The 11,952-nt window shown below is 36.3% G+C and overlaps 1 protein-coding gene across 1 annotated transcript; it reads left to right on the top strand.

Annotated features, from left to right (window-relative positions):
* Positions 1 to 483: 483 nt before the first annotated feature.
* On the top strand, positions 484 to 11,935 carry rmc1 (regulator of MON1-CCZ1). The gene is made up of 20 exons (XM_052542974.1): positions 484 to 677; positions 1,277 to 1,353; positions 1,592 to 1,676; positions 1,766 to 1,822; positions 2,269 to 2,355; positions 2,469 to 2,609; positions 2,762 to 2,865; positions 3,049 to 3,138; positions 3,235 to 3,340; positions 3,831 to 3,939; positions 4,450 to 4,494; positions 4,585 to 4,638; positions 5,097 to 5,225; positions 5,367 to 5,473; positions 5,554 to 5,673; positions 5,785 to 5,862; positions 10,146 to 10,250; positions 10,395 to 10,463; positions 11,212 to 11,437; positions 11,550 to 11,935. The coding sequence occupies exons 1-20, from the start codon at positions 579 to 581 to the stop codon at positions 11,627 to 11,629; spliced, it is 1,968 nt and encodes a 655-aa protein (XP_052398934.1). The 5' UTR covers positions 484 to 578; the 3' UTR covers positions 11,630 to 11,935.
* The last annotated feature ends 17 nt before the right edge of the window (positions 11,936 to 11,952 follow it).

Here is an 11,952-nt window from a genome sequence, read left to right as displayed (position 1 = left end):
ACTCTTTTTTTTTGGCTTGAATGAATGAAAATGTACTAATTCTTTTTTTAAAAAAAAACTCTTTCTTTTTAGAATAAAGATTTTAAATCACCATTAACATAAATTTGATCTATACTGAATGTCGCTAGTTGCTTTTTGGTAACATGAGTTTACAACAACGAAAAAAAAAACATAGGCCTAATTCTATGCCACTATCAGCTGGAATAAATAAATAAATAAATAAATAAATAAATAAATAATAAAGGAATAATTTATAGAACTTATAAGGAACGTGTAATCTTACGTTTTTTCTTTACATAAAATCATTTAATTAAAAATAAAATTTAAAATGAATTAAAACAGACATACTTTTGTTATTTGAAGTCACATCAAAGTTCATTTAGAGTTGTAAACATTGCCTTATAAGTGCCTTTTACTTGCCTGTGACGGAACTAAAAAATAAATAAATAATAAAAAAAATAAATGTAGGTCACGTCACATGACCGCTGGAGCATCACATGACGACGGGCGCGGAAGTGGAAACACTAGCTGAAGTAAAAACGCAGCGCAGCGGAATAAACGTCTCTTTATAAAACAAAATGAGCGACGAATATTATCTAGAGCTCAGTGAAAACCCCGTGCAGTTTGAGAACGCATCGAGCGTTAACAATGTGTTTTTCGACGAGGCGAATAAACAGGTGAGGACACGTTTAATAATTTGAAGTATAATAACTATATGACATTATAAAACGATATAATGACGTTGTTTCAAAATGTGTCCATTTTTGGACAACATAGGTGCATTTTGAATGCTGTCGCTGTCACAGTCATAATATAGACGTAGTTGAATGCTTCCATAAAACCTATTAACAAATGATTAGAGTGGCACGTGAGGTTTCCTGTGCAGAGGTCTTCAAATTCAATGCATGTAACATTACGTAGATGACATTTTAATGCGTTAAATACATAATTAGATTAGGCTTTATTTATGAATGAAATTCTATTTAGATGCATGTTAACTCTATGAATGTAACCCTATTATTTGCAATAACTTTCTTTCGCGTATTTTATTTGCTAGTTTTATGATTAATGCTAGATTTTTGGGATAAAATGTGGTGACAGTTTATATTAAAAAGTACTGTGGCTTGGTATCAGATGATACTTTTCTACAGTATATACTATGGACTTGAGTTAATATTATATTCATATGTAACGTTATTTACAATATGTTTAGTGTTCATCTGTCATTATACATTATGCTTTCTGAGTGTAATAGTTGTGTTTTACGTGTTTGCAGGTGTTTGCAGTACGATCTGGAGGGGCCACAGGAGTCGTGGTTAAAGGGCCAGATGACAAGAGCTCGGTGGCTTTCAGGTAAGACCCCTAGACTTTCCTCATGCATCTATATCCTACATGCATCATTTAAAGATCACTCAGTCTCATATATAGTATTTTATATATATATACTGCATAGTATTTGTTAATACTTTGAATAGTTTTTCTAGTAATTTAATTTACTTTTGTATTATATTATTGTTGTTCTTTTAAATATATATTTTGTTAACAATACAAAATTGGCAAACTTTCTTAAACACTATTTTGTTTTTGACAGAATGGATGACAAAGGAGAGGTAAAGTGTATCAAATTCTCATTGGGGAACAAAATCTTAGCTGTACAGCGCACTACAAAATCAGTTGTAAGTATCAGTGATGGTTGCTATCTCAGTAAATGCAATTGTTGTGCAATGGTTCTCTGTAAGTGAATTTCTTTCTTTCTCTTTTTTAGGATTTTATGAATTTCATTCCTGACTATCCACACTTGGAATTTTCCCATGAGTGCAAGGTACATCCCAAAAGAGATTGGCTATGATTAATTAAATAATTAATGTATGCATTTATGAATAAACTATAAATAAAAAAGATTTTATTCAGTGAAAATTAAAAAGATTTTATTCAGCAAAAATGCATTAAATTTGTCAAAAGTGACAGTAACAAAAATTCATAATGTTACAAACGATTTTTCTATAATTCTGTATTTCAAATGACTTGTGTTTTGAAAACGTTGAGCTTCGAATTTAGCGAAGAATCACGAAAAAGGCTAATCATGCTTTCCACAATACTATTAAGCAACTGTTAATGATAATAATAAATGTTTCTTGAGCGTCATATTCGAATGATTTCTGAAGGATCATGTGACATTGAAGATCCGAGGAATGATGCTGAAAATTCAGCTTTGCTTCACAGGAATTAATTCTATTGAAAAATCTTTTTTTTTTTTTTTTTTTTCAGACAAAGAATGCCAGTATTCTCGGGTTTTGTTGGACCAACTGGAACGAGATCGTATTTGTCACTGACCAGGGAATAGAATTCTATCAGGTGAGGTGACACCCTTACATCAGTTCAGCAAGTAAGATTGAAGTAATTCTTATTTTTAGAAGTCATTCTTTCTACCAAAGGTAATCAGAATCCTTGTTTTTGCTCTGTTTCAGGTGCTGCCAGATAAACGAACCCTGAAGCTCTTAAAGAGCCAGAGCATCAATGTGAACTGGTACATGTATTGCCCAGAGACGGCCGTTCTTCTCCTTTCCACCACTGTACAGGGTAATGTGCTACAGCCATTTGCTTTCAAGGTGAGTTCGATGTCTTATTCTTTAACGTTGATTGAAAGCATGCAAGAGTTTTGCATCTGCAGACTTAAACCAGAAGAGGGCAACAGTAGCTCTGATATCTGGCTGTTAAATCTTAACACATACTGCTCTAATCTCAACATCATGTTCTCTAGAGCGCCACCATGTCAAAGATGTCCAAGTTTGAGATTGAACTGCCAGCGGTGCCCAAACCAGCCAAACTCAGCCTCTCTGAACGTGACATTGCTGTGGCTACAATGTAAGACGTGTGTATGTACACCTGAGCCAACACTAGACATCCAACTCTGAACAAATGTATTCTGCACATCATATGTTGGTTAATAGCTTATGAAATAAATTGCAATAATGTGTTAAAAAGCAACTGTGAAACCCAGTGTATTCTCTCTCTCTCTCTCTCTCTCTCTCTCTCTCTCTCCTGAAGTTATGATCAGCTCTATGTGATGTATCTGAAGCATCACTCCAGAGCCACCAACAGTCCTGGAGCAGAGGTGGTCCTCTATCATCTGCCTAGGTACAACAGATAACTTACTGTCCAATAAAAGCGTTCCGCTCTATTTTTGATCATGTTTGTTTTTCTTTACCCGGTTCTTCTTTCTTTTAACTGTAGAGAAGGCACGTGTAGGAAGACTCATGTGCTCAAACTAAACACCACGGGCATGTTTGCCCTGAACGTGGTGGATAACCTAGTTGTGGTGCACCATCAGAGCTCACAGGTGAGTTTAACAAGTTGTCAGTCACATGATATTAACACATTTGTGGAGTTCATGACAAGAGCTAGTCTCTAACAGTCTGCTCTGCTAGTCCTCTGGCATTCTCATTATTTTATTTTGAATAATATGGATGTGCCGATATTAAAATTCAAGTTGATATCAATCACTATTTTGTCTGTATACATTAAAAAGTCCTATATAAAAACATATTCAATTTGAGATTTGATGAAGATTACATTAAACAGCGTAAGCTTTTTTAAAGAAGAACTTAAAGTGAATGGTAAATGACGTCAGATGTAATCCACATGCGAAATTAGGGGAAAACGAGCAAGCAGAAATAAATATAAAAAATCTCTAGAATATTTGTACCAATAATGTGCATCCCTAAAAAAAATATGTGAAAGCATGATATACTCTTATCAGCAAACCTGCTTAAAATAAAGGTCTGATCTGCTCTGTAATTGTTTAAAATGCTTGTCTTATTGTATTTCAGTCTTCACTCATTTATGATATAAAACTGAGGGAATCAGATGGTGCATTAAATGTGCATCAGCCTGTGCTTCCTGCCCAGTCCATCAACCCCTACAAGATCCATCTCACAGGTGACATGTACCGTATTTTCCGGACTATAAGTTGCACTTTTTTTTCATAGTTTGGCTGGTCCTGCGACTTAAAGTCAGGTGCGACCTATTTATCAAAATTAATTTGACATGAACCAAGAGAAATTAACTAAGAGAGATGAACCAAGAGAAAACATTACCGTCTCTAGCCACGAGAGGGCGCTCCATGCTGCTCGAGTCAGTGCTCCTGTAGTCTACACTGAAGACATAGAGCGCCCTCTCGCGGCTGTAGACGGTAATGTTTTCTCTTGGTTCTAAATAAATGCGACTTATATGTGTTTTTTTCCTCATCATGACGTATTTTTGGACTGATACGACTTGTACTCAGGTGCGACTTATAGTCCAAAAATTACAGTAATTCATTTTGAAAGCGACACCACACTTTTGACGGTACCAATATTACACGTTTTTACACACCTGTTTTGGCTTGTTTTTAATGAATGCTGTTCTGAGAGTGTAAGGAACATAATCTTTCTTTCCACACCTTTACAGGACCTGCGGCCGCTCCAAGTCAGGCCCCAGTGCCCTGTGAACTCTGTATCCTTACAAAGGATATCCTAACTTATGTTCATATGTGAACTATACCATATGTACTTGCCCTTTTCGAACTTTTCCTTTACATTCAAGACTCATCTTCCTGGAGTGTTTTCCAACCGGATATCATCATCAGTGCCAGCGAAGGTACTTTACTAAACGACACACAGATGAAATAAAATCTGGCATGATGGAGAATGATTATTTGTGACCCTGGAGCACAAAGTCTTAAGTCGCTGGGGTATATTTTTAGCAACAGCCAAACAAAACATTGTATGGGTTAGAATTATTGACTTTTCTTTTATGCCAAAAATCATTAGGATATTAAGTAAAGATCATGTTCCAAGAAAATGTCCTACCGTAAATATATCAAAATGTAATTTTTGATTAGTAATATGAATTACGGACATCTTCAAATGCGATTTTCTCAGTATTTAGATTTTTTTGCACCTTCAGATTCCAGATTTTCAAATAGTTGTATCTCGGCCTAATGTTGTTCAATCCTAATAAACACACATCAGTGGAAATCTTATTAACGCAGCTCAAAAATGGACACTTAAGGCTGATTTTGTGGTCCAGGGTCATGTATGTTCTCTGTTTGTCAGGGTATCTGTGGTACCTCCAGGTGAAGCTCCAGCCCACATTGAAACTCCTGCTGGACAAAGGCAAACTCATGGACTTCCTGTTGCGGAGACGAGACTGCAAAATGGTCATCTTGTCTGTGTGCTCGCAAAGTAAGCAGCAGAGAGCTGTATATATGCTTTCTAAAATAACACTGCAAAACAATATCTACGAAAGAGTTATAGTACGATATGATGTTTGTAGTATATTCGATTATTAGGATTATGTTTAATGACGAATGTCTTGTTCTTCAGTGCTTACAGAAGGAGATAAAGGGAATCTGTCTGTGGTGGCAACAGTGTTTGATAAACTCAACCAAGTGTACAAAGAGTACCTGGATGCAGAGCAAGCGTATACTGCGGTCAGTACAGATTGTTTTATTACACTGCATATTCTATATATGAATGTGGTATTTATAGAAATGTTTTTCTCTCTCCTCAGGCTATGGAATCAGGGCCCAGTCGCTCAAGCACTTCTTCTAAAAGGCCCGTCCGGACCCAGGCGGTGATAGACCAGTCAGACATGTACACACACGTGCTGTCTGACTTCACGGAGAAGAAGGTAAACAAGCATTGTACTTTTTAAACGTATGCATTTTTTTTTACCATGTTCTGCAAGTCTCCAAAATCGTTGTTTCTTATTCTAATGCTGTAAATTGTCTTCTTTGAACAGGGAGTGAAGCATAAGTTCATAATTGCAGTTCTTATGGAGTACATCCGTTCTCTTAACCAGTTTCAGATCCCTGTTCAGGTATGAACTAAAAATGAATATTTCTGGAAAATGTGCGCGTCCTCAGGCCATCCCAGATGTAGGCGAGTTTGTTTCTTCATCAGATTTGGAGAAATGTAGCATTGCATCACTTGCACACCAGTGGATCCTTTGTAGTGAATGGGTGCCATCAGAAAGAGAGTCCAAATATTCATTCTTACGGCACCCATTCACTGCAGAGGATGCATTGGTGAGCAAGTGATGCAATGCTAGATTTCTCAAAATCTGTTCTGATGAAGAAACAAACTCATCTAAATAATAAATGACGTGTGGGTGATTAACATATGTTAACAGTGGTGGACAGTAACGGAGTAGCTTTACTTCGTTACTGTACTTAAGTACATTTTTCAAGTATCTGTACTTTACTTGAGTAATTTTATTTTGAGTAACTTTTACTTTTACTTCACTACATTCCAAAGCATAAAACCGTACTTTTTACTTCACTACATTTCATAAAACATATCGTTACTCCCTATAATATATCACGTGCTCCGAGACGCAGAAGCGGAGTCTTTTCAAAATAAACCTTTAAATCGGATCGCGAATCGCACCAAACGATTCGTTTAGGAATTAGAATGATCCGATTGCAGCTGTTCTGGAGTCGACCACTCACTGATTCAAATGAACCGTTTAGTGCGAGTCTCCAGAAGTAAGAACCGGGAGATCTTGTGAGCGCGCGTGCGTCTGATGTTGCTAAAAGTAAGTTATTAATGTCGAAATATTGGATTAATTATTTAACTGAAAATCATATTTAGGTAAAAATGTTCAGTTGTTTGGGAACTAAATCCGTTGTAAAGAGTGATCTATTTAAGCCCACTGAAATGCTCGAGTGCAGACACATCAATTTTAGGTAAAAATTTTTTTTTTTTTTTTTTAAATAACACAGATTAAATACAATAACTCATGCACGTTCAAATTCCCCGCTGCCATAATGTTAACAGTTTTATTAAAATGTCCTATGTGACGTCTGTTTTTATATTGTTTATCAACAGTAACGTTATACATATGTATATTGTTTGGATTAACTAGACGAGTAGACAGACATGAATGTTTATTCATAACCGTACTGAAAATAAGTAAATATTGTCAGCTGATGCTAACTGTCAAGCTAACAAGCTTGTTGGTGCTAAGTTGAGGTAATTTTTATAAATAATGTCCAAATATTTTTAGTCAACCACCTATATAGAGGGGGGGGGGGGGGGGGGGGGAGAGAGCGAGAGAGAGAGATTACATCTGGGTATAAAAGAAATTATGTGATGTTCAGAACATGGTAACTACAGTAATTATTAAAGTGGGAAGAGATGCACCCCGTTTGGCCAGGGTAGTTTTTAAACCATAGACAAGGTTAGAGAAGGAAAAAATCATTATGAAAATATAATTATATTTTCCTTAATGTTCTTCCTAACTTCAGGCCTTATTATCATGTCATATATAAAGTTACAGTACAGACCAAAAGTTTGGACACACTTTCTCATTCAAAGAGTTTTCTTAATTTTTATGACTAAGAAAATTGTAGATTCACACTGAAGGCATCAAAACTATGAATTAACACATGTGGAATTATATATGGAATTATATTAATAACAAAAAAGCTTGAAACAACTGAAAATATGTCATATTGTAGGTTCTTCAAAGTAGCCAGCTTTTGCTTTGATTACTGCTTTGCACACTCTTGGCATTCTCTTGATGAGCTTCAAGAGGTAGTCACCTGAAATGGTCTTCCAACAGTCTTGAAGGAGTTCCCCGAGAGATGCTTAGCACTTGTTGGCCCTTTTGCCTTCAGTCTGTGTTCCAGCTCACCCCTAAACCATCTCAATTGGGTTCAGGTCCGGTGACTGTGGAGGCCAGGTCATCTGGCGCATCACCCCATCACTCTCCTTCTTGGTCAAATAGCCCTTGATGCCTTCAGTGTGACTCTACAATTTTCATAGTCATGAAAATAAAGAAAACTCTCTGAATGAGAAGGTGTGTCCAAACTTTTGGTCTGTACTGTAACTTTGATGTTCTGTAAAACAAACTTTAAATTCCTTTGTTCTTATTGGTGAAAAACAGATGGTCAACTCTGTTTTCTCTCAGGTACATCACAGTGTAAGCTTCACAGTGAACATTACTCTCATCAGCGTAGTCCATATCAACAACAAAAATATATTTTGACTCCATATAGAGGTTATTTTGGAAAAAATCCCAGGTATTTTGAGCAGTAGGATTATAAAAAAATATGTTCTAATATAACATTAAATTAAGTAGCCTATATAAAATTGCAAACATCTATCTTTCAGTACTTTTTTACTTAAGTACATAAAAAATTTAGTACTTTTGTACTTTCACTTGAGTAAGATTGAAAAAGGAGTACTTTTACTTTTACTGGAGTAATATTTTACTATACGTATCTGTACTTTTACTCAAGTACTTGATTTGTGTACTTCGTCCACCACTGTATGTTAACATTGCAAAACAATAACCGTAGGTAGTAGTCTGAGGTTGGTATATCTGAACCATTCACTCCAGTGGTAAGCTCTGGTGTAACTGTAAATTGTGTCCCGGGTTCACCTTCCCCTGACCCAGGTGTTGGGGCTTGTTGGGTGTTTTGCTAGGCGTTTTGGTTGCTTAGACACATTCTGCTTTGAGCGTCTACAGTAACTGAGGATAATCTTTGCTGTGGCCTCCAGCATTGCACTTCATCATCTTTTATATTGAGGGCATTCCATAACCTGTGCCTTTGAATGAAATATGTAGGAAAATTAATTTGTTGCCTGACGTTTAGAAGACTATTCACATATAGAGTGACATACACCAACTGCATGAGTTTCAGTAAAGTTATGACTGAACTTGACTTAAGGCAGCAAACTTTGTTTATGAGCTTCTTAGACTTCATTTGTAGGACGGTGTGGGGAAACGTGGAGAGAGAGTTAGTGCAATGGGACAAACTTTTTATAGATGAATGAATATCTAGTCAGATCTATAAACAGTGGTCTAAGTTAATTTTACAAACCCTGCATGGGTTTGGGAAATTTGGCTGTTAAAAAATATATAATTTTAAGCCACTCAAAAGAACAAAATGACTTGGAATAGAGATTAGTTCATTTTGATGAACCAGATCGAATTACAGTATTAGTCAAGTGATCTGATCTTCCCATTACTATAAAAAAAATTACAATAAAATAGTTTTAGATTTACAAAATCTGAAATATTTAGTTTATTTTCATCTTACATGATCATTAACCAACATCAGAGAAGCATGAACATGCTAATGTGTTGTTAAATTATTGAAATATTAAAATAAATATGTAAGTGTCTACAAGTAAATCACGTAAATATTTATTAACTAAACATGTTTAGTCAAAAGGGTTCAGTTAAGATAAATTGGGAATCACTGTTCGTTGTTAACTAAAATTAAAACAATAAAAAATGTCATTAATTGAAATGAAGCTGAAGTAAAATAAATATGAATATTAGATGAAAAACTTGAATGAATATTAAAAATGTAGCATTGGCAGTTAACGAAGTACTAAAGTACAAAAACATAAATAAAGTTTAAAACTATTGAAAATGATGAAATTACATTAGAAAATGACTGAAACTTAAAACAAATATTTAAAAAAAAGCCTATTTAAAAAATGAAAAAAATATCATGATTGTATATTGTGGCGAGTGGGCCGGGGCCAAGAGGCGTGGGAACGAGGAGTGAGGCCAGGTGTAGTGATTGAAGATGAGCTACACCTGCGCCCCACCGCCGGTCTTGAGTCCCACGTAGGAGATGGAAGGATATAAAACTGGAGTGACGACCGTGAAGGACGAGAGAGGACCAGGCCGGGGACATTATTTTATGTGTTTGCTTTTATTTGTGCGCGTCAGTCGCCGTGAGGGGCTGACGCGCTGTTGTGTTTATTTTGAATATTAAAATTATGTTTTGATTGTGCGCCGGTTCCCGCCTCATTCTTCCCGATGTATATGGAGTTTTATTATCGTTACATATATAAATTATACTAAAATAAGAGGTTCCTGCCTTAATGCGTTACATGTGAGCAATTATATTTTGAAAGTTATCATTTTAAGTTTATAACTAATATAGTATAATAAGGCTTAGAATTCATAAAATGTTTAATATTTACGTATATAAAGCTTGATTTTCTTTTTATAGTGTTGGGTTCGAGTATTTAATGTTACGTTTGCATTATTTACTAAAGAATCATAACCGAGTCAAACTGTATATTTGTCAAAGTTGTGTTGTATGCAGTAAACAGTGACTGTTCTGATCTTTCCAGCACTATTTGTATGAGCTAGTCATCAAAACTCTGGTCCAGCACAACCTCTTCTACATGCTGCACCAGTTTCTTCAGTATCACGTCCTCAGCGACTCCAAACCACTGGTGAGATTAAGTTATTGTAACTCATTTTCTTACACTAGAACATTCCTTGATGTACATTCATTCTTCTTGTCTGTAAAAACCAATGACTCTTTGCTTCAGTAAGAACTTCTTGATGTGGCTGACTCAGGTTTTTTGTGCTTCCAGGCTTGTTTGCTGCTGTCTCTGGAGAGCACGTATCCACCTGCCCACCAGCTCTCTCTGGACATGCTGAAGGTACGAAAAACTGCTTTACACTCACATGCATATTCAGTGCAGATAATTTAAAGGGTTAGTTCACCCGAGGATGAAAATTCGTCGATCTGCTACTCGCCCTCGAAGCATCCTAGGTTCATGTGACTTTCTTCATTCAGAATAATCCAATCGGGGTTATATTAAAAATTGTCCTTGCTCTTCCAAGCCTTTCATTGGGGGTAAGCGGGTGTTTGTTGTCAACAGTTCACAAGACGTTTAATTAAGTGTGCATCTGTAATAAAATGCCCCTCACATGGCTCCGGGGGGTGAATAAGGCCCCCTGTAGTGAATCCATGCGTTTTTAAAGATAAATATCCAGGTTTCAAATGTAATAAACACTTTTTTTCCTCACTTCTAGTTTATGTTTATGGTTGAAATCTGGATATTTATGTTACATAAATTTTTATTCACTACAGGGGGGCTTTATTCACCCCCTGGAGCCGCGTGAGAGACGTTTTATTACAGATGCGCGCACTTTATTTCACGTCTTCTGAACTGTTGACAACAAACACTAGCTTACACACATTGAAAGGCTTGGAAGTGCAAGGACAATTTTTTATATAACTCCGATTGGATTATTCTGAAAGAAGAAAGTCACATACACCTAGGATGCTTCGGGGTGAGTAGAAGATGGACAAACTTTCATTCTCGGGTGAACTAACCCTTTAAGCTTCATTTTGCCTTTGCTGATCTCAAGTACTCCATGCGTGGGTTTATGTGTGTTTTTCAGAGGCTCTCCACTGCTAATGATGAGATCGTGGAGGTTCTTCTGTCTAAGCAGCAGGTTTTAGGCGCTCTGCGTTTCATTCGAAGCGTCGGCGCCCACGATAACATCTCTGCTCGGAAGTTTCTGGACGCCGCGCGGCAAACAAACGACACTATGTTGTTCTACACCATCTTCCGCTTCTTCGAGCAGAGGAATATGCGATTGCGTGGAAATCCTGGTTTCAACCAAGGTAGGCGATTTTGACGAATGAAATATGCTGAGATATACTTCATTCTCATTGATTTGGAGCAGAAACGTCAGCAAATGAGTGGACTTCCTCTGATATCATCTTCCTGTTTCAGGAGAGCACTGTGAGGAGCATGTGGCCTACTTTAAGCAAGTGTTTGGAGAGAACGCTTTGATGAAACAAGCCACGGCATGAAAGCCTACAGTAGCAGCTGGAACGATGGTTTAACCAGGAGGAAACGGTATTGCTTTGAGCAAAATGAAAACCAAATTAAGCTCACATTACAAGAGACTTAAAAGAGACACTTTATCATCTTGTATGCATGTTTGCCATGAAGTTCAGATGGTTTTAGCAGGAACAGATTTAAATGGAGATTAATTAATAATATGGCCACATCGAAAGTGCTTTACTAAATGGTCTGTATGTATGAAAGCTGATCATGTATATATTTTAAAAATCTTTTATATTGTGTATATATAATAAATATATTATGTACAAATATGTAATATGCTTTGTGA

The sequence above is a fragment of the Carassius gibelio genome, chromosome A24 (genome assembly GCF_023724105.1).
Source record: "Carassius gibelio isolate Cgi1373 ecotype wild population from Czech Republic chromosome A24, carGib1.2-hapl.c, whole genome shotgun sequence".
In the NCBI taxonomy this organism is placed as follows: Eukaryota; Metazoa; Chordata; class Actinopteri; order Cypriniformes; family Cyprinidae; genus Carassius; species Carassius gibelio.
Note: the sequence above shows the minus strand (reverse complement) of the source record. Positions and strands in the feature narration are given on the sequence as shown.

What these genes read in the sequence shown, in the direction of transcription:
- rmc1 (XM_052542974.1), top strand. Translation starts at nt 579, where the DNA reads ATGAGCGACGAATATTATCTAGAGCTCAGTGAAAACCCCGTGCAGTTT. An exon ending in CCCAGTGCCCTGTGAACTCT is followed by an intron (nt 4,495 to 4,584) that starts GTATCCTTACAA and finishes TTTACATTCAAG; the next exon opens with ACTCATCTTCCTGGAGTGTT. An exon ending in CTTGTCTGTGTGCTCGCAAA is followed by an intron (nt 5,226 to 5,366) that starts GTAAGCAGCAGA and finishes CTTGTTCTTCAG; the next exon opens with TGCTTACAGAAGGAGATAAA.